This window comes from Oncorhynchus gorbuscha, linkage group LG23 (assembly GCF_021184085.1).
Source record: "Oncorhynchus gorbuscha isolate QuinsamMale2020 ecotype Even-year linkage group LG23, OgorEven_v1.0, whole genome shotgun sequence".
Taxonomy (NCBI): Eukaryota; Metazoa; Chordata; class Actinopteri; order Salmoniformes; family Salmonidae; genus Oncorhynchus; species Oncorhynchus gorbuscha.
The window spans coordinates 64,052,170-64,073,267 of NC_060195.1; the positions used below are offsets into that span (position 1 = coordinate 64,052,170).

General features: G+C 47.7%; 2 protein-coding genes across 5 annotated transcripts; one reads left to right on the top strand and one right to left on the bottom strand.

Moving 5' to 3' along the window:
• Window positions 1-6,610: 6,610 nt before the first annotated feature.
• tsga10 (testis specific, 10) lies at window positions 6,611-18,168 on the bottom strand. 4 transcript variants are annotated; one of them, XM_046324392.1, is made up of 20 exons: window positions 18,040-18,168; window positions 17,333-17,548; window positions 16,880-17,223; window positions 16,581-16,789; window positions 15,708-15,863; window positions 15,402-15,587; window positions 15,191-15,268; window positions 14,922-15,073; window positions 14,644-14,759; window positions 14,393-14,547; window positions 14,075-14,130; window positions 13,749-13,917; window positions 13,225-13,335; window positions 12,907-12,936; window positions 12,511-12,696; window positions 12,122-12,289; window positions 7,736-7,917; window positions 7,456-7,560; window positions 7,150-7,302; window positions 6,611-6,923 (listed from the first exon to the last, which is right to left on the bottom strand). In XM_046324392.1, the coding sequence occupies exons 3-20, from the start codon at window positions 17,043-17,045 to the stop codon at window positions 6,893-6,895; spliced, it is 2,409 nt and encodes an 802-aa protein (XP_046180348.1). In that variant the 5' UTR covers window positions 17,046-17,223; window positions 17,333-17,548; window positions 18,040-18,168; the 3' UTR covers window positions 6,611-6,892. The 4 variants fall into 4 exon arrangements, with proteins under 4 accessions (XP_046180348.1, XP_046180349.1, XP_046180346.1 ...); XM_046324393.1 differs by lacking the exon at window positions 18,040-18,168 and having other exon boundaries at window positions 16,880-17,036; window positions 17,158-17,223; window positions 17,333-17,403; XM_046324390.1 differs by lacking the exon at window positions 12,907-12,936 and having other exon boundaries at window positions 16,880-17,112.
• A 679-nt stretch (window positions 18,169-18,847) lies between these two features.
• Window positions 18,848-20,176, top strand: LOC124011361 (lipoyltransferase 1, mitochondrial-like). Its single transcript, XM_046324659.1, has one exon. The coding sequence runs from the start codon at window positions 19,023-19,025 to the stop codon at window positions 20,160-20,162; it is 1,140 nt and encodes a 379-aa protein (XP_046180615.1). The 5' UTR covers window positions 18,848-19,022; the 3' UTR covers window positions 20,163-20,176.
• Window positions 20,177-21,098: the final 922 nt, after the last annotated feature.

A 21,098-nucleotide genomic window follows, 5' to 3' on the forward strand; every position in this document is an offset into this window, starting at 1 on the left:
AAAAGTATTTAAATGTCTGAATGCAGTTACGTATCTCAGTATGTGTTCATAAAGAGTTAATAATCAGAGTGAATAAGTCACTTTTCTCATAAGTTGTAATTAGTGACCCGTCCTGGGTCTACCTGGCACAGCCTCCTGGGTCTACCTGACAGCCTCCTGGGTCTACCTGACAGCCTCCTGGGTCTACCTGACAGCCTCCTGGGTCTACCTGACAGCCTCCTGGGTCTACCTGACAGCCTCCTGGGTCTACCTGACAGCCTCCTGGGTCTACCTGACAGCCTCCTGGGTCTACCTGACAGCCTCCTGGGTCTACCTGACAGCCTCCTGGGTCTACCTGACAGCCTCATGGGTCTACCTGACAGCCTCCTGGGTCTACCTGACAGCCTCCTGGGTCTACCTGACAGCCTCCTGGGTCTACCTGACAGCCTCCTGGGTCTACCTGACAGCCTCCTGGGTCTACCTGACAGCCTCCTGGGTCTACCTGACAGCCTCCTGGGTCTACCTGACAGCCTCCTGGGTCTACCTGACAACCTCCTGGGTCTACCTGATAGCCTCCTGGGTCTACCTGACAGCCTCCTGGGTCTACCTGATAGCCTCCTGGGTCTACGTGACAGCAACCTGGGTCTACCTGACAGCCACCTGGGTCTACCTGACAGCCACCTGGGTCTACCTGACAGCCTCCTGGGTCTACCTGATAGCCTCCTGGGTCTACCTGTAGCCTCCTGGGTCTACCTGACATCCACCTGGGTCTACCTGACAGCCACCTGGGCTTACCAGGTTTCTACAGGCTTGAAAGACAAGACCCTACAAACATGGATGTTTTTCCCCCTCTGTGTACTTCACTGTTTGATCCTGTGTCCTGTGTGTTATCTAACATTATGCTGACTACTCCAATTCAAGTACACTGTTACCTGAGTGAAACATTAGCCCCGGTCCTTACAAAAGCAGCCCAGGCAGTCCCACCCACCCAATCAACGGTTAGGCGTCAGACAGCTCACCTTTCTGACACCACTACCTCCACTCCCTCCCTGGACAAAGTGTGCTTTCAGGACTGGCCTTCTGAAAATCATTGTGAAATACAAACATGTAATAATACTACCTCTAAGAGTGTGGCCTTATGTTGCCTGTACAGGCAAAGGAGGAACCTGCACACCTCAGCCCAGAAAACATTGACTATCAGAGTTAGAAATGTCCAATGTCTTGTGTGTTGCTCCCCAACAAAGAAGGCTTGTGTAAACATTAACCTCGCTGTCATGGTTTCCAGAGGAATGGTGTGGCAAGGGAGAGGCGAGCTAGCATCTGTTCGATTATTAACTATCCTTACTGAGACCCACTTCTTTCTCTCATATTTATGAAGAACATGGGGTGAATTCCAAATGAATGTATTGCAAGGTACAATATCTTCCCATTTCAAAGCTTTTCACATTCATCTCTCAGAGTTCGGTGCATTTCTCAGTGTTCTTCACATACGTGGAACAAGACCCTACAAACATTGATGTCTTCACCCCTCTGTGTACTTGACTGTTTAAAGTACATGGCAACTTCTGTTGATCCACTATAATGGGAACACCACTGTCATTTTTACATGTTACACTTGAATCATTTAGCAGATGCTCTTATCCAGAGCGACTTGCAGGTAGTGCATTCATCTTAAGACAGCTAGGTGGGACAACCACACATCACAGTCATAGTATGTACATTTTCCCTCAATAAAGTAGCTATCAGCAAAGTCAGAGCTAGTAAGGGGGAAAAAGTAAAGTGTGAGTGTTAGTTCACGATGGGGTGTGATTATTTAAGATCTTCCGAAAACACCTCTTCAAGGAGTATGGGCAGGGACTCTGCTGCCTTGGCTTCAGGGGGAAGCTGGTTCCACCATTGCTGTGCCAGGACAGAGAAGAGCATGGACTGGGCTGAGCGGGAGCTGCCCTCCTGTTGGGCTGGCAGAACGGAGTGCTTAGGTTGGGGTGTAGGGTGTTGAGCATAGCCTGACGGTAGGGAGGGGCATTTCCTCTTGCTGCTCGGTAGGCCAGTACCATGGTGGAAAAATCCCAGTACCATGGTGAAAAAATCCCATTGATATCCATTCTACTCTTTCTATTTCTATGTAGATGATTTCTGCCATTCTAGAGACCCGCTAGAACAGACTTAATCAACCAGATTCGGCCTCGGGACGATTGTTTCTTGAGCGGATGGTCAGGGGGCCAGAACATAATTACAAATAATTTGTAGACTGCAGATTGACTGCAAGAAGCACAAACAGATCTAATATTTGACTAAAATGTAATCATTTTAACCCTTGTTTACATGTATAAAGGATCACATACAATGTGTATCTCTATCATGCATAGGAATGTTTTGTAACAGATTTCCAAATTAACAATAAAATGAAACACAGAAAACTTGGGGGGACTAGAAATTCTGCTCTCCTGCATCCTGTAGTCAGGCAGCACCCTGCCATCAACCTGGTAGCAACCTGGTAGCACCCTGCCATCAACCTGGTAGCAACCTGGTAGCACCCTGCCATCAACCTGGTAGCACCCTGCCATCAACGTGGTGGCACCTTGCCATCAACCTGGTGGCACCCTGCCATCAACCTGGTGGCACCCTGCCATCAACCTGGTAGCACCCTGCCATCAACCTGGTGGCACCCTGCCATCAACCTGGTAGCACCCTGCCATCAACCTGACGGCACCCCGCCATCAACCTGGTGGCACCCTGCCATCAACCTGGTAGCACCCTGCCATCAACCTGGTGGCACCCTGCCATCAACCTGGTAGCACCCTGCCATCAACCTGGTGGCACCCTGCCATCAACCTGGTAGCACCCTGCCATCAACCTGGTAGCACCCTGCCATCAACCTGGTGGCACCCTGCCATCAACCTGGAGGCACCCTGGCACCCTGCCATCAACCTGGCCAGCACCCTGCCATCAACCTGGCGGCACCCTGCCATCAACCTGGCGGCACCCTGCCATCAACCTGGTAGCACCCTGCCATCAACCTGGTGGCACCCTGCCATCAACCTGGTAGCACCCTGCCATCAACCTGGTAGCACCCTGCCATCAACCTGGTAGCACCCTGCCATCAACCTGGTAGCACCCTGCCATCAACCTGGTGGCACCCTGCCAGCACCCTGCCATCAACCTGGTGGCACCCTGCCAGCACCCTGCCATCAACCTGGCAGCAACCTTTGGATAGTCATTACCTTGGGCAGGACGCAGACATTCAGCCTACCCAATCTACTTCTGAGACAGAACAGGAGTGTTATGACACACCTGGCACACTGCTAGTCACACCATGAAACTACACCCCTCCCCCCATACTAATTTCTACAGAACACCCTCCACAGGTATAACTAGCTGGTACCCCTCCCCCCATACTAATTTCTACAGAACACCCTCCACAGGTATAACTAGCTGGTACCCCTCCCCCCATACTAATTTCTACAGAACACCCTCCACAGGTATAACTAGCTGGTACCCCTCCCCCATACTAATTTCTAAAGAACACCCTCCACAGGTATAACTAGCTGGTACCCCTCCCCCATACTAATTTCTACAGAACGCCCTCCACAAGAATAACTAGCTGGTACCCACCCCCCCCATACTAATTTCTACAGAACGCCCTCCACAAGAATAACTAGCTGGTACCCACCCCCCATACTAATTTCTACAGAACGCCCTCCACAGGTATAACTAGCTGGTACACCCCCATACTAATTTCTACAGAACGCCCTCCACAGGTATAACTAGCTGGTACCACCCCCCATACTAATTTCTACAGAACGCCCTCCACAAGAATAACTAGCTGGTACCCCCCCCCATACTAATTTCTACGGAACGCCCTCCACAGGTATAACTAGCTGGTACCCCCCATACTAATTTCTACAGAACGCCCTCCACAGGTATAACTAGCTGGTACACCCCCATACTAATTTCTACAGAACGCCCTCCACAGGTATAACTAGCTGGTACCACCCCCCCCCATACTAATTTCTACAGAACGCCCTCCACAAGAATAACTAGCTGGTACCCCCCATACTAATTTCTACGGAACGCCCTCCACAGGTATAACTAGCTGGTACCCCCCCATACTAATTTCTACAGAACGCCCTCAACAAGATTAACTAGCTGGTACCCACCCCCCATACTAATTTCTACAGAATGCCCTCCACAGGTATAACTAGCTGGTACCCCTCCCCATACTAATTTCTACAGAACGCCCTCCACAGATATAACTAGCTGGTACCCCTCCCCCATACTAATTTCTACAGAACACCCTCCACAGGTATAACTAGCTGGTACCCCTCCCCCATACTAATTTCTAAAGAACGCCCTCCCCCATACTAATTTCTACAGAACGCCCTCCACAGGTATAACTAGCTGGTACCCCTCCCCCATACTAATTTCTACAGAACGCCCTCCACAGGTATAACTAGCTGGTACCCCTCCCCCATACTAATTTCTACAGAACGCCCTCCACAGGTATAACTAGCTGGTACCCCTCCCCCATACTAATTTCTACAGAACGCCCTCCACAGGTAAAACTAGCTGGTACCCCTCCCCCCATACTAATTTCTACAGAACGCCCTCCACAGGTATAACTAGCTGGTACCCCCCACTGTGTCTTCACTACTCTCTCTCTCTTTCCGTTCTCCTTCCCTCTTCCTATTTAAATGCTGAAGGTGACCTTGTTCTCACATCTTTCCTGGTTATTAGTCTTATTATTGGTCTTACTTCATCTCTCTGAAGCACGTCTTTCCACACCCAATGAACCATATTACACAATGTCATAAAATAATGCTGGATAGAAACAGTGCTAGCTTCTTTTTTTATTGTTGATTGATGTGTGATGTGAGAGTATCTGTTCATCCCGTAGATACGGTATATTCAAATAGATTGCCGCTTGTGTTTCACAAACCCCTGTGACATTATCTTTGCTAATGATTGTAAATGCTGTTTGTGATGTTGGGTGTACTGTGCCTGTCCAATCTGTTTAGTTTATTGCAGGATTATCATGTGTCTGTCTAGTCATACAGTAAACATGGTGATTGGTCATAGCACGTATAACCTACTGTACCTGCCTTCTGTTGAGTTAGAGTAGGGAAGGGCGACTTTGATCGGGGTGGGGCCCGGGGAAAAAACTGAACTCATCATGTAGCTAGCAGGTCTGCATACCGAACACATGCAGTCAGAGTCGGCCATAGCACTTTGGGGGCCCTTGTGAGCAAAACATTTTAGTGGTAGCAGAGAGAAAACATTTATGTTTCAGTTCATTTCCTGCAGTTTTCCACATTTTGCCTTTGGGCGTAGAGAAAATGTTGCAGTTTTAAAGCAAGATCGAGGCAATTATAAACATTTTGCCATTGGGCTGAGAGAAGACTTAGAAATGGTATATTTTATGTAAAAAATGTATTTAACTTTTGTTTAACTAAGCAAGTCAGTTAAGAACAAATTCTTATTTACAATGAAGGCCTACCGGGGAACAGTGGGTTAACTGCCTTGTTTACCTTGTCAGCTCGGGGATTCGATCCAGCAACCATTTACATTTACATTTAAGTCATTTAGCAGACGCTCTTATCCAGAGCGACTTACAAATTGGTGCATTCACCTTATGACATCCAGTGGAACAGCCACTTTACAATAGTGCATCTAAATCTTTTAAGGGGGGTGAGAAGGATTACTTTATCCTATCCTAGGTATTCCTTAAAGAGGTGGGGTTTCAGGTGTCTCCGGAAGGTGGTGATTGACTCCGCTGTCCTGGCGTCGTGAGGGAGTTTGTTCCACCATTGGGGAGCCAGAGGGGCGAACAGTTTTGACTGGGCTGAGCGGGAACTGTACTTCCCTAGTGGTAGGGAGGCGAGCAGGCCAGAGGTGGATGAACGCAGTGCCCTTATTTGGGTGTAGGGCCTGATCAGAGCCTGGAGGTACTGAGGTGCCGTTCCCCTCACAGCTCCGTAGGCAAGCACCATGGTCTTGCAACCTTTCGGTTACTGGCCCAACGCTCTAACCACTAGGCTAATTTCATGCAATTCTGCTCTTATGCAATGGGGCAGAGAAAAATGAGCAGTGTTATAGCTAATTTCCTGCAATTCTATTAATTTTGCCATAGATTGGAGAGAAATAATTGCAGTTTTTAATATATCTGAGAGTGAATAACATTATCAATGTGGGCCCCCAGTCGGTAATTTGACTAAGATTAATATACATTTAGATGGCTCGACTAACTTACCAATCCTAACTCAAATTTGCTGACTGGCTAATTGAGTCACCGTCAGTGACTGACATCACAAGAGAAAAACTGATGATGCACAATTGCACCTTTACTATTCTAACGCTCAACAGAAAGTTGAGACCCCAGCAACAATAAATCTAAATAACACATTTTGTAAATTGATCCGCGGGCCTACAAAAGGGGGGCTGTGCAGACCACCAGTTTCCCACCTATGATTTAGAGAACAAAGCAACCCAGGAGAGACAGAGACTGAGTGGCCAGTTGAACATGTAGCCTACAGTACCATTCTGCAAGGTTCAACTGACTTATGACTGAAAAGTAAACCAGAACAAAAAATAGAATACATTAATGAAATAACATCATTCCCTCTTTTAGCTGTAGTTCATTTGAATCAAATCTTCATCAAAAATATACTGAATGGTCCCTCATTTTACAGATCAATACACACAACCAAACACAGTGATGTCAGTTCATTTGTACAATTTAATAAAAAATACATTTGAAATAACACTTGTTGAAACTATTTCCGGTCTAGGAGGGTTGTTCTGAACCTGAGGTCCTGATCATGACATCACAGGTGTGAGTTGAAGAATGACATCATAGCACAGTGAGGACTAGAGAGAAGGTTGGGTTATCTTTCCTCCAGAGAGAGAGATCTGTTCAGTCGTAGAGGTCCTTGAACCCCAGGCTCCTGTCACCACACACACACACACACACACACACACACACACACACACACACACACACACACACACACACACACACACACACACACACACACACACACACACACACACACACACACACACACACACACACACACACACACACACACACACACACACACACACACACACTGAGATGTAGAAATATATGTGTGCTGTATTCAGTGTGAGGTGTTCAGGGAGTGGGCCCACCTCTCTGGGGATCTCTCTCTGGCCAGGTGGTCTGGGGTGGACCACAGGGGCCTGCTGGGGCTGAGGGAGCGACGCAGGTGAGGGGAGGAGGGATGCAGGCCAGAGGACGATGACGACAGACCCTGACGACGCAGCTCCTGCACTGCCCTCTCCCTACGAGAGAGAGAGAGAGAGAGAGAGAGAGAGAGAGAGAGAGAGAGAGAGAGAGAGAGAGAGAGAGAGAGAGAGAGAGAGAGAGAGAGAGAGTACAATACAAGCCAAGCCTTTACAACAAGCAAGGAGAGACAGACTGACGGGCGGACGGACCTCTCAAACCGCTCAGTAGATAGCTGTCTTTTGGTCATGTCCAGGTCAGCCTCTAGCTGTGCCGAACGAGTACTCAATGTAGCCACCTCTCTACGCTGAGAGCTCCTGAGAGAGAGAGAGAGAGAGAGAGAGAGAGAGAGAGAGAGAGAGAGAGAGAGAGGGAGAGAGAATTGAGTTGGAGGTGGATAGATGAAAAAAAGAGAAACAAAGAGGGAAGATGTCAAAACAGGCAACCGAACAAATCAGAAACCCTTCCAACAGCGACCAAGTGTCTGCTCACGCCTTGCTGTCGGCCGCGGTGAGTTTGTCCCTGAGCAGCTGGATCTCGGTGTGTCTCTCCTGGGAGCTGAGCTGTCGGTGTAGCTCCTTCTCCCTGGTGGACACCAGCATGGATTCCAGGCTCTTCATGCTCAGACGCTCACTGGACAGCTGCTTCCTGAGCAGCTCCAGCTCACACTGCACCTACAAGCACACACACAGTGTACTGTTAACACACACACACACACACACGAACATGTTGACATACACTACCGATTAAAAGTTTTAGAACACCTACGCATTCCAGGGTTTTTCTTTATTTTTAAATTAGTAGAATGTAGAACAATAATGAAGACATCAAAGCTATGAAAAAACACATATGGAATCATGTAGTGACAAAAACAGTGTTAAACAAATCCAAATATATTTTAGATTCTTCAAATAGCCACCCATTGCCTTGATGACAGCTTTGCACACTCTTGGCATTCTCTCAACCAGCTTCACCTGGAATGCTTTTCCAACAGTCTTGAAGGAGTTCCCTACATATGCTGAGCACTTTTTGGCTGCTTTTCCTTCAATCTGCGGTCCGACTCATTCCAAACAATCTCAATTTGGTTGAGGTCGGTGGATTGTGGAGGTCAGCTCTCCTTCTTGGTAAAATAGCCCTTACACAGCCTGGAGGTGTGTTGGGTCATTGTCCTGTTGAAAAACAACTGATAGTCCCACTAAGCTCAAACCAGATGGGATGGCGTATCGCTGTAGAATGCTGCGGTAGCCATGCTGGTTAAGTGTGCCTTGAATTCTAAATAAATCACAGACAGTGTCACCAGAAAATCACTCCCACACCATAACACCTCCTCCTCCATGCTTTATGGTGGGAAATACATATTCGAAGATCATCCATTCACCCACACTGCGTCTCACAAAGACACGGCGGTTGAAACCAAAAATCTCCAATTTGGAATCATCAGACCAAAGGACAGATTTCCACCGGTCTAATGTCCATTGCTCATGTTTCTGGGTCCAACCAAGTCTCTTCTTCTTAATGGTGTCCTTTAGTCATGGTTTCTTGGCAGAAATTTGACCATGAAGGTCACACAGTCTCCTCTTAACAGTTGATGTTGAGATGTGTCTGTTACTTGAACTCTGGGAAGCATTTACTTGGGCTGCAATTTCTGAGGCTGGTATCTCTAATGAACTTCTCCTCTGCAGCAGAGGTAACTCAGGGTCTTCCTTTCCTGTGGCGGTCCTCATGAGAGCCAGATTCATCATAGGGCTTGATGGTTGATGGTTTTTGCGACTGCACTTGAAGAAACTTTCAATGTTCTTGACATTATCCGGATTGACTGATCCTTCATGTCTTAAAGTAATGATGGACTGTCGTTTCTCTTTGTTTATTTGAACTGTTCTTGCCATAATATGGACTTGGTCTTTTACCAAATAGGGCTCTCTTCTGTATACCACCCCTACCTTGTCACAACACAACTGATTGGCTCAAATGCATTAAGGAGGAAATAAATTCCACAAATTAGGCATACCTGTTAATTGAAACACATTCCAGGTGATTCCAGGTGACTATCTCATGAAGCTGGTTGAGAGAATGCCAAGAGTGTGCAAAGCTGTCATCAAGGCAAAGGGTGGCTATTTGAAGAATCTCAAAGATATGTCACGTTCTGACCTTAGTTCCTTTATTAATCCTTTGTGTTAGGTTGGTCAGAGCGTGAGTGGTGGTGGGTAGTCTGTTTCTTTTTCTATGTTGGTATATTTCTATGTGTTTGGCCTAGTATGGTTCTCAATCAGAGGCAGGTGTCGTTCATTGTCTCTGATTGAGAATCATACTTAGGTAGCCTGTTTTCCCCATTTTGTTGTGGGTGTTTGTTGTCTGTTTAGTGTATGTCATCTTACAGAACTGTTTCATTCTTCCATATCACTTTGTTATTTTGTTTTGTGCGTTCAGTCAAATAAATTATGACGAACACTTACCACGCTGAATATCGATCCGATCCTTCTTACTCTTCCTCAGACGAGGAGGAGATTCAATACAGAAATACCCACCAAAAAAGGACCAAGCAGCGTGGTAACCTGGAGCAGAGGACTCCTGGACTTGGGAGAAGATTTTAGACGGCAAGGGATCCTGGGCACTGGCTGGGGAATATCGCCGCCCCAAGGAAGAACTGGAGGCAGTGAAAGCTGAGCGGCGGCGATATAAGGAGGTAGCATCGCAGCGCGACAGGCACGAGAGGCAGCTCAATTTTTTGGGGGGTTGCACACGGGGAGTGTCAGGTTGGAGACCTGAGCCCACTCCTCGTGCTTACCGAAAGCAGCGGTGTACTGGTCAGGCACCGTGTTATGCAGTGGAGCGCACGGTGTCGCCAGTACGCACTCATAGCCCAGAGCGCTATAGGCCAGCCCCCCGCAAGTGCCATGCGAGAGTGGCATCCAGCCAGGGCATGTTGTGCAGGCTCAGTGTGTCTGGTCTCCGGTACGCCATTTCGGCCCAGGGTATCCTGCGCCGGCGTGTCTCCGGGGTGCTGGGAGGGTGCAGTGCGTCCTATGCCTGCGCTCCGCCCATGCCGGGTGAATGTGGGCATTGAGTCTAAGGGAGAGGTGCGAGTAGTATGCACCAGATCTCCAGTGCTCACCCACAGCTCGGTTCAACCTGTACCTGCACTACGGATGGTCTGGGCTAAAGTGGTCATCCAGCCTGGAGGAGTGGTGCCAAGGCTGTGCACCAGAGCGCCAGTGTTCCCCCACAGACCGGTCCATCCGGTGCCTCCTCCACGCACCAGGCCTCCTGTAGGTCTCCCCAGCCTGGTGGGTCCTGTGGCAGCCCCACGCACCAGGCTGTCTTGCCATCTCCTCCCTCCAGGTTCTCTCTACAGGCCAGAGCCGCCCGTCTGTCCTGAGCTGCCTGAGCCGCTCGTCATTCAGGAGCTGCCAGAGCCTCCCGTCAGTCCGGAGTCGCCAGAGCCTCCCGTCAGTCCGGAGCCGCCAGAGCCTCCCGTCAGTCCAGAGCCGCCTGTCAGTCAGTAACTGCCGGAGCCGCCCGTCAGTCAGGATCTGTCAGAGTCACCCTTCACTACGTCGCTGCTGGAGTCTCCCGCCTGTCCGGTGCTGCCGGAGTCTCCCTTCACTACGTCGCTGCCGGAGTCTCCCTTCACTACGTCGCTGCCTGAGTCTCACTTCACTACGTCGCTGCCGGAGTCTCCCGCCTGTCCGGTGCTGCCGGAGTCTCCCGCCTGTCTGGTGCTGCCGGAGTCTCCCTTCACTACGTCCCTGCCGGAGTCTCCCGCCTGTCCGGTGCTGCCGGAGTCTCTCTTCACTACGTCGCTGCCGGAGTCTCCCTTCACTACGTCCCTGTTGGAGTCTCCCGCCTGTCCGGTGCTGCCGGAGTCTCCCTTCACTACATCGCTGCCGGACTCTCCCTTCACTACGTCGCTGCCGGACTCTCCCTTCACTACGTCGCTGCCGGAGTCTCCTGCCTGTCCGGTGCTGCCGGAGTCTCCCGCCTGTCCGGTGCTGCCGGAGTCTCCCTTCACTACGTCCCTGCCGGAGTCTCCCGCCTGTCCGGTGCTGCCGGAGTCTCCCGCCTGTTCGGTGCTGCCGGAGTGGGGCCTGCTGCAAGGGTCCCCAGTCCGAGGTCGGCGGCGAGGGTCGCCGCTCCAAAGGCGCCACTTAAGCTAGCAAAGACTATGGTGGAGTGGGGTCCACGTCCCGCGCCAGAGCCGCCACCGCGGACAGAACCCACCCAGACCCTCCCCTATAGGTTCATGTTTTGCGTCCGGAGCTCGCACCTTTGGGGGGGGGGGGGGGGGGGGGGGGTACTGTCACGTTCTGACCTTAGTTCCTGTCTTTGTGTTAGTTTGGTCAGGGCGTGAGTTGGGGTGGGTAGTCTGTTCCTTTTTCTATGTTGTTATATTTCTATGTGTTTGGCCTGGTATGGTTCTCAATCAGAGGCAGGTGTCGTTCGTTGTCTCTGATTGAGAATCATACTTAGGTAGCCTGTTTTCCCCATTTTGTTGTGGGTGTTTGTTGTCTGTTTAGTGTATGTCATCTTACATAACTGTTTCATTCTTCCATTTCACTTTGTTATTTTGTTTTGTGCGTTCAGTCAAATAAATTATGACGAACACTTACCACGCTGAATATCGATCCGATCCTTCTTACTCTTCCTCAGACGAGGAGGAGATTCATTACAATATAAAATATATTTAGATTTGTTTAACACTGTTTTGGTTACTACATGATTCCATATGTGTTATTTCATAGTTTTGATGTCTGCACTATTATTCTACAATGTAGAAAATAGTGAAAATAAAGAAAAACCCTTGAAGGAGTAGGTGTTCTAAAAATTGGACCGGTACTGTATGTGCGCGCACACACACACACCATCCCCTCCATGACTCACAGCCTCCTTGCTGGAGTCCAGTTTGACACAGAGCTCCCTGGTCTTCTCCAGGTCAGTCTGAGTGGTGGTGTGTTCCCCCTGGGTCTGTCTCAACTGCTCCTCAGTGTGCAGCAGACTCCTGTTGAGCTGAGACACCTGGCTGCTGCAGCTCTGCTCTGCAGACAACGCCTAGGATACACACAACTATAGGAGTCCAGGGTCATCTTCATTATGCACAACATGGTAAAACGTCGCAAAACCTTTTACAACAGAAAACTAAAATGAGCTTTTGTTATTGGACAACTTCAGGTAGTCCCACCCTGTTTCAGTCCGTTTGGTGTCTAATGAATATGACCCCGTGTGTAACCAGTGATAATCCCTAATGATAGAGACAGTGAGGTTAGACAGACCTCCTGCAGACTGGCCTCCAGAGCCTCCACCTTCTCCTTGAGTCTGCGTCTCTCCATGTCTGAGGACATCAGCTCCAGCCTCAGCTCGCTGATGCTCCCCTCCGCCTGCCGCGCCTGCCCCTCCCGGCTCTCGGCCTGGGCCGACGCACGCCGCCGAGCCTCCTGGTGCTCCCTGCACTCCCGCTCCTGGTGGACACACACACACACACACACACACACACACACACACACACACACACACACACACACACACACACACACACACACACACACACACACACACACACACACACACACACACACACACACACACACACACACACACACATTTGGATTATTTGTTCAGCTCCACAATGAATCAGTGCAAGTGAAAAGGTCTTGGCCATCAATCCCTACCCAACTCCAGTCTGAAAACGTTGATTGCCGCTTATAAAGCACAAGGAGGAAAGGAAAAAAACACATTTTCAAAAAGGAATTGATCTGGAACTCAAAGGCTGCGTTGACACAGAACCCCAATTCTGATTATTGTTCCACTAATAGGTATTTTGACCAATCAGATCAGCTCTTTTGACAATGTTTGGCCTAAATATCAGAATTGGGCTGCCTGTGTAATCGCAGCCATAGCTACTCTGGATGAGTGATCATTTGTTTGACAAGACATAACTAACAGATCACAGATTGAGATATCATCCATTCAATTACAGCAGAGGGTACCTTGGTGGACAGCAGGTTCTCGATGCGGGAGATGTCAGCCACATAGTCCTGTACCTTCCTCTGCAGCTCATTCACCTCCCGGGCAGAGTCCTCAGAATTCAGCTCCAGGGCCTGGACAGCAAAACAAACTAGACCTTACAAAGTGTTTGTGAGATTCTAAAGAGATGATGGCCATGAGGTTTGGTATATCATGAATAATATGGCGTCCTAGTGTTTTCTACCACTGTTTGCCCTAACCAATCACCTGGGATGAAAAACTATTCTGGACCATGAGCCCATGGCATCTAGTCAAGTTCCAGTCTTTTTAGCTAACATTCCAATCCTTGCCACTCCTGTCACTTGGCAAATGACACAGAGTACAATAGCTGAACAGAGACAATAGCTGAGTACAATAGCTGAACAGAGACAGATACCAGACTACATACCATCCTCCCTAAATAATATGAACCCTAAAAGGTTGATCATTTCAAAGTAAAAAAATAAATAATTGTGCTCTGGTTTGGTCAGAAAGTGCTGTATCTGACCTGGTTGTTGAGGCGGCTCATGTCCAGTTTCTCTTGGAGTTGAGCATTCTCCCTCAGGGTGGAATCCTTCACCTTGGCCAAAGCCCCCAGCTCCTCCTCCGCATCCCCCAGCCTCCTCCTCAAAGCCTCCAGCTCCCTCTCCCGCCCTGCCAGCTCCTCACGAACGCTCCTGGGGAACAGAAAGGTCACAGCCAGGGGTCAGAGTTTCGAGGTTAACTTACACAGGTGGTGCAATCCGTATGCATTTCTGAGTGAGCCTTAGTATGGTGACCTGGCATCTGATGCTGCTGTGTGAAGCTTTGTGGTACTGGACAACTCAGACTCACTCTGCTGATGTCTCCAGATCCTCAATGGACAACCTGAGATTCCTGATGGTTTTCTCCTGATGAAAAACACATGGAAACCAAAGAGACCATCACTCAATCACTGATATTAGACCAATGTGTCACATCTCATGAGGTGATATCCAAGTGGGCATTTCAACTTCCTAAAGTGGCTGGCAGGTAGGCTGGCAGGTAGGTAGGCTGGCAGGTAGGCTGGCAGGCAGTTAGGCTGGCAGGCAGGTAGGCAGGTAGGTAGGCTGGCAGGCAGGTAGGCTGGCAGGTACAATTGGCTGTGTGTGTAGTTAGTGTTCAGTTGATTACTTTGTCGTCCAGCTGGTTGTGGGCTGAGTTAAGGAGGTCAGTCTTGTTCTCCAGATGCTCCTGCAGGGAGTCTCTCCTCTGGTCCAGGTCAGTGATGGTGGACTGTAGACTGCTCACCTCCTCTCTTAGACCAGACATCTGCCTCAGTAGAGAGTCTGACACAACAGATAAGGCTCAGTTTGGTAAGGTTATCTGAAATAGCGTTATTACACACACACACACACACAGAGAGGCAGACCTTGTCTCCTCACCGTTCTTCTCGTCCAGCAGTTTGTTCCTCTCCTGGGAGTTCTGTAGTTCTCCGATGCGGGAGGTCAGTCTGCGCTGGCTGTCACTCAGGGCGTTCTGTGTCTCACTGTTGGACAGTCTGAACACACACGTGTGAGCACACACTTAAAAGGATGATATTAAAGGAATTAAATGGACGCTATAGAAGTAACAGTTTCCACACATGTCCAGTATGTGGCTGATGCAGGAAGTGAATCCCCAACCACATGACTTCATACATCAGTGCTGGTTCCTTGCTTACCTCAGCATGACACACTCGTTCCTGGTCCTGCTGTGTTCGTCCTCAGCAGCGGTCAGCTTCCTGCCCAGGGTGTGGACCTCCTCCTCCAGCCCCATCATGGACTCCCTCATCAGGGCAAGACGGCTCTTCTGGTCCCCCCGCTCATGCTCCAGCTACAGCAAGGAGAATCACCATGAAATGCAATTAGCAGAACAAACATTTCATTCCAAACTTGGGACATTTAAAGAGTGTGTCTGTTCTAGTCATTGTGTTTTCTCCTCCTCACTCACAGTGAGAATGGCTGCCTGCAGGTCCTCCACCCTCTGCTCCAGATGAGCCCTCTCACTGATGGCTGTCTCCTGAGAGATCTGACAACACGCAACACACACATAGACACTTTCTCTCAGCAGGATACACACACACACACATTAATTGGTAGTCAATAGATGGCCATGCTGGAACACTCAGAAGTAGATTGTCCAATCTGATTAATATATTGACCTTGAGTCTCTCCCTCAGACTGTCCCTCTCTGTGCTCATACGGTGGAGGTCGACCTTTGCCTCGTCTCTCTCCGCCTCCACACGCTTCAGGATGCTCTGAGCCGACACAGTGACACTGCTCTTAGCTGCGCGCGACGACTTGGATTTCAATACCTCGCGACGCAGCGACGCTACCTCCTGCTGGGCCTGATGAAGAATGGGATTGTTACCAGCAAAATTATTTCCCATTCATTTGGAACTGAGCAAAGAAAAAGTCGGACAAAACGTGATGTTGGAGTTAACTGTTCCTTTAAGAATGGTACTGGCCTGCTGGTAGTGCATGCTGGTCTTGTCTCTGTCGGCAGTCAGAACTCTCACGTTGGCCTGGATCTCTGACAGGTGGCGCTCATACTTATCCACCATGTTCTGCATCTCGTCCCGCTCTCTCAAGACCCTGATCAGCTCAGAATCATAGCTGCCCCCCTGCCCAAAACAGGGGAACAAGACATGATGTCAGATTTCAAAAGAGTACATTAGCTGTTACATTAGTATTATGACAAAGTGCTCACAGTCCAGGAGACATTGGTCAGAAATTAGATTTTTGTCTGATTAATATGGAAAAAGTCATATTTGAAGAGTTTATTTACAAAATGCTATGTCCACCAATTTTTTACATTTGTATTTTTTCATCAGAAATTATTGCTTATGGGTACCTTCATGTGTGTGTAAAATATTACTGTTCTCAGATGTTTATTAATATATTTAAGTGTGTATGAAAATGTGTTTCTTTTGCTAAACGCTATATTGTTTTGCTGGAATGCAATGTTGGTATCCTGTATATTTGACCTTGATATGTGGTTGTCTCACCTAGCTACCTCAAGATGAATGCACTTACTTTAAGTCGCTCTGGATGAGAGCGTCTGCTAAACGACTAAAATGTCAAATGTAAATGTTTCACAGGTCTTATATTACTCAATGAATTTTTATTTAATTGTTTTATTTTATTGATGTCAAAAATGTATCATTTCTGATGCCTCCCGGGTGGCACAGTGGTCTAAGGCACTGCATCGCAGTGCTAGCTAATTTACCAACATTTCTGAAAATTGATATATAGCCTCATTTATACATTTATAACACTGAAGATGGTGTAACAAATCCCTATTTACATTTCTAGTTAATATTAGACAGACATTCCTTTACCTTGACAGGGGACTGGCGGGTGGGGCTGCGGCTCTGGAGGTGCCCCCGACAGGGGCTACAGGAGCACCTGCCCCTCAGCATCCTCCTCAGGCTGTCTGCTTCCTGTCTGTAGTAGTCCCTCTCCTCCTCCACGCTCCGCAAGAAGCTGTCCAGACGAGAGCCACGTTTCCCCCTGCTGCCTGGCTCTGTGAACAGGCCCTGCTCTCTCTCTGTAGGATAGCCAACAATGTTACATCACATTCTGGCATCTCGTTCTCCACTACACTCTCTCCTCTCAGTCCAGCCCCAGAGTAACTCACCTGTGAGGCTGAGCTTCTGCACCAGTCTGTTCAGACTGTCTCTCTCCTGGTGCAACTGGTCCAGTAAGGCCTGCAGGTCCTGCTCCTGATTCTGCTCTACTGTGGGGTTCAGCTGGGTCTCAAGTTCTATTGGTTCAGTGTCTGCTGACTCGCTATCCTGAGACATAGCCCAGAACCCAGAAGCCAGGGTGGATGGTAAATGTAGGCTATTGATTATACTATTTTCTTTATGCCTGTTGAACTAGAATGCAATATAGTGGTATCAGTCGTGGTCTTACAGGTGTCACTTTGGTGATAGCGCCCTCTAGTGACGTGATCTTCCTCTGCAGGTTTTCGATGATGCTCTACAAAACCAGACCCGAAGAAATCTTGCATTGATTCAATCAGACATTCACTCATCCATTGTGTTCAGTATACACATCGCATCCCCTCTTAGGCACACAGTAAGTCTACCTCTGCATGCTGTGTGTGGTCCTCTGTTGTCTCCAGTGTGGGGCCCTGCTGGTCCTGCTCTTCCTGCAGCTGAGCTGGTGTACTGATATGGCCTGGCTCCTAGTGGTTCTCCAAAGACAGCTCCTCCACCTCCTCCTCCTCCCCCTCTCCTCCCCTCACCCCCTGCTGAAGCTGCACCTCCTCAGCCTGCACACGAGCCACACTAACCTCTGCAGCCTGACACAGGAAGGGCAATGGGGATTAGGTGAAAATAATTCACATAAGAAAATGTGTCTGTATCAAGCTGATAGATAAAAATAAAAAAACTAACAAGAGTGCCTGATTTATGACACACTGTTCTAAACAATTTACGTTGTCATGGTAACCAAGCATATTCAAACTTGACCTTGCAAACCAAAACATTGTATTAAAGTTCCTTATTTGGCTAACAGGTGCTTTTAATCGAGCTACTGATTATGAATGTATTATAAACTGCACAGTATTGGTGTTCAAAAGGTTGCTAGTTTGCAAAGTAGTGTCTTCCAAATCACAGCAATCTTGCTAACGACGCTAGCCTTGAAATGTCGAAAGCGATATTGATTTGATTATGGCAAGATTGCTCGCTAAACACTTAAATAGAATCAGGCTACATCTACTCTGCTTGTCTAAGTAAAACATTACATGTAAACAAAAAAATCATGGTTGAGAGAGAGAGATCTTCAACTTACTTTATGGAAGAAATAGTTATAGCTGTAGCTAGCAAATAGTTACGTGAGGTTATCTGGATAAATCACTGGGGGTTGCTGTTGTAAACCCTGAATGGCTCCTAAACCGCTTTTCATACGGATAAACAATCTGACCAATCAGATGTCAGGATTCGATCGGAATTCGAGATGTCGCAAGCTTGCAAACCAATCAGCAAAGGCTCTTTCTTCACAGTGTGCGTCCATTACCTTGACAACGCAGTGACCCGGTACTCCACCACACACACTGACAACACGTGCAGAAAATGTTAGCAGAAGATAATGTTAGCCTAGTGTAATTCCAAATCTAAATGCAGAAGTATTATGCATCAGAATGACTGATTTGACTGCATTGCTAAATGCATTGCAGTGTTCTATGCAATTTATGCTACCATTTTAAAATAAAAGGAATACACCCCAGGCTTCAAATAGATCTAAATTATTTTGCCTTCCTCAGGATTAAAAAGTAGGCTACTATAATAAATTTCACTGTCAATCTGTTTTGTGCGAGCCTAGCTGTTGTCCCCTTGCAGTACATGATACTTCCATATAGTGAGCATTTTGTGGCTGCTTTTGCAGAGGGGCAAGTGTTACCCTGTTACTTTGTTTATTTTGAAAAAAAGCCCAAAATAATATTTTAAATCCAACCCAGCCAGCCCCTCAGGAACTAGTAATCCTTTTTGACTCAACATGCCACTGGGTGGCGTGGAAAAAGCAGCATCGAAAATCATTTGAGCAACATGGAGTCGATATCCCTCCAGCACAGCAGATGGCAGTGTTACAACAAGGGTAAATAAACCGTGCCTTTAAGAAACTAAGAGGAAGAACAACGGAAGTATGTGTGTAAAACGAATTGGATCTGAAAACGTATTCACTCTGAACGTTTCCATTCATGTATTTTGAAAAGTTTCTTTCCACAAAAGTGACCTATTTTCAGATGCACAGAAGAAACGACAGATAGAGGCGCGATGATTTTAAGAACATTCTCGAATTTGTGCGCACAATCCCAAGCCTGTTTTCGATCGGCTCGAGCCAAGAGCACATTGTCAGCTGTCATTGACGAGACTGGTAAGTCAGGACTTATCCTCAAATCTTTGTCAACAGACATATTTGAAAACTTAGCATTGGAGGACTGGATACACAATAATGTTGACCTCCAAAACCGGAATATGCTCTTCTTATGGAGTAATGCCCCAGCGGTGGTGATAGGGAGACATCAGAACCCGTGGCAAGAATGCAACCTTCAGGTCATGAGACAGAAAGGGATACCGCTCGCCAGGCGACGCAGTGGGGGCGGGACTGTATTCCACGATTTAGGAAATGTCAATTTGACTTTCTTCACCTCCAAGAAAAACTATGACCGTCACAGGAATCTCCAAGTTGTGACAAGTGCTCTGAAAGGACTCAGGCCAGACATGGATGTACGTGCAACAGATAGGTTTGACATCTTGCTGAATGGCCAACACAAGATTTCAGGAACCGCTGCTAAATTGGGAAGGACAGCAGCTTACCATCACTGCACCCTGCTGTGTTCGGCTGACAGGGCACTGCTGTCCGCAGTGCTGAAACCGACCTGCCAGGGTATCAAGAGCAATGCAACGCAAAGCGTGCCATCCCCTGTGAAAAACCTGCTGGATGAGGACCCGACGTTGGACTGTGACACTATCATGGATTCAGTGGCATCCCAGTACAACACAGAGTTTGGTTTCAGCAGCCCTGTAACACTTGTGGACCCAAGTGATGAGCTGTCCTTGCCTGGTATCCAAAGAATGGCCCGTGAACTGTTGGCATGGGAGTGGACATTTGGAAGGACTCCTAAGTTCAGTATCTGTACGACTTTTGAGTTGAAAAATGACACATCTATCTGCAATGCAACTCTAAACATGGACATCAAAAATGGCATTATAGAAACTTGTGACATTGAGGTTCCCTCGGACTGGCTACCTGTGGAGTTGTCTCGAGAGTTCTCCTTACACCTGAAGGGTGGGAAATTATGTCCCTATGAGACATCAGTAATCGCAGCAGAATTGCTGAGGACAATCCCACAAAATAAAGAACTTGAAAGAAAGATGTATAATCTGTGCCGAAGAGTTGTCTTCATGATGTGAATAAAGCACTGCTGCATGACATATTGAGTTGTCCAGGGTTTTGTTATTGGGATTGTTTAATCACCAGTTTCTCTGGACCAAGGGAAGGGGTGCTCTCTGAAGAGCTGTTCTAGAAAGTTATCTATAGACCCTGGCTTTATATGTACACAAAGTATTTCCATAGCACAAATTCTGCATAAACATCTAATTACGCTGGTAACCAGTTTATAATAGCAATAAGGCACCTTGGGGGTTTGTGATATATGGCCAATATACCATGACTAAGGACTGTATCTAGGCACTCAGCATTGCCTTGTGCATAAGAACAGCCCGTAGCCGTGGTATATTGGCCTTATTTCTTAAATATACCCTTTAGAAAATAGGTTACATCCTTTTCCAGAGTGCAATACATGCTCCCTCTGTAATGGGGGTCAGTGTGCTGCTAACAACTTAGCTTCCCCCACATCCTTCAACCAGTGCTTCAACTATCCTCTGCTTTGAAAAACAAGTGATGAGAAGAAGCCCAGTGGGGGAAGATGGAGCGATATGGATTTTGGCTGACATTCTGCACATTTTTGTAATCGATGAAACATTAGATCCCAATACAGTTTTCTGTTCCCAAAACTAAAATCTGTTATGAACAGAGTGGACTAAGTTTTTATAGATTTTACCCTTTGTCAAAGTTGTAAAAATAGCTTTGTTTAGAAGGAGTGTAAGGGCAAAATGCCAATTGATTTATTTCACAAGCACACTTCACAGAGTGGCGTTCCCTAACTGAAATAAGCAAATACATGCTAGAAGGTGCCAATAGGATCTCGCTAGCTCGAACACAGTGCCCACTATGATTAATTTGCTCTCATTGAAAATGACATGACGCTGTTTATCTTGGGTTGATTATAAAACTCTTTGGCCTAGCGGTTAGTGTTGGACCAGTAACTGAAATGTTATTAGTTTGAA

What these genes read in the sequence shown, in the direction of transcription:
- tsga10 (XM_046324390.1), bottom strand. An exon ending in GCAGAAGCTCAGCCTCACAG is followed by an intron (nt 16,790 to 16,879) that starts GTGAGTTACTCT and finishes GCTATCCTACAG; the next exon opens with AGAGAGAGCAGGGCCTGTTC. An exon ending in TGAGCCGCCTCAACAACCAG is followed by an intron (nt 13,336 to 13,748) that starts GTCAGATACAGC and finishes TTTGCTGTCCAG; the next exon opens with GCCCTGGAGCTGAATTCTGA.
- LOC124011361 (XM_046324659.1), top strand. Translation starts at nt 19,023, where the DNA reads ATGATTTTAAGAACATTCTCGAATTTGTGCGCACAATCCCAAGCCTGT.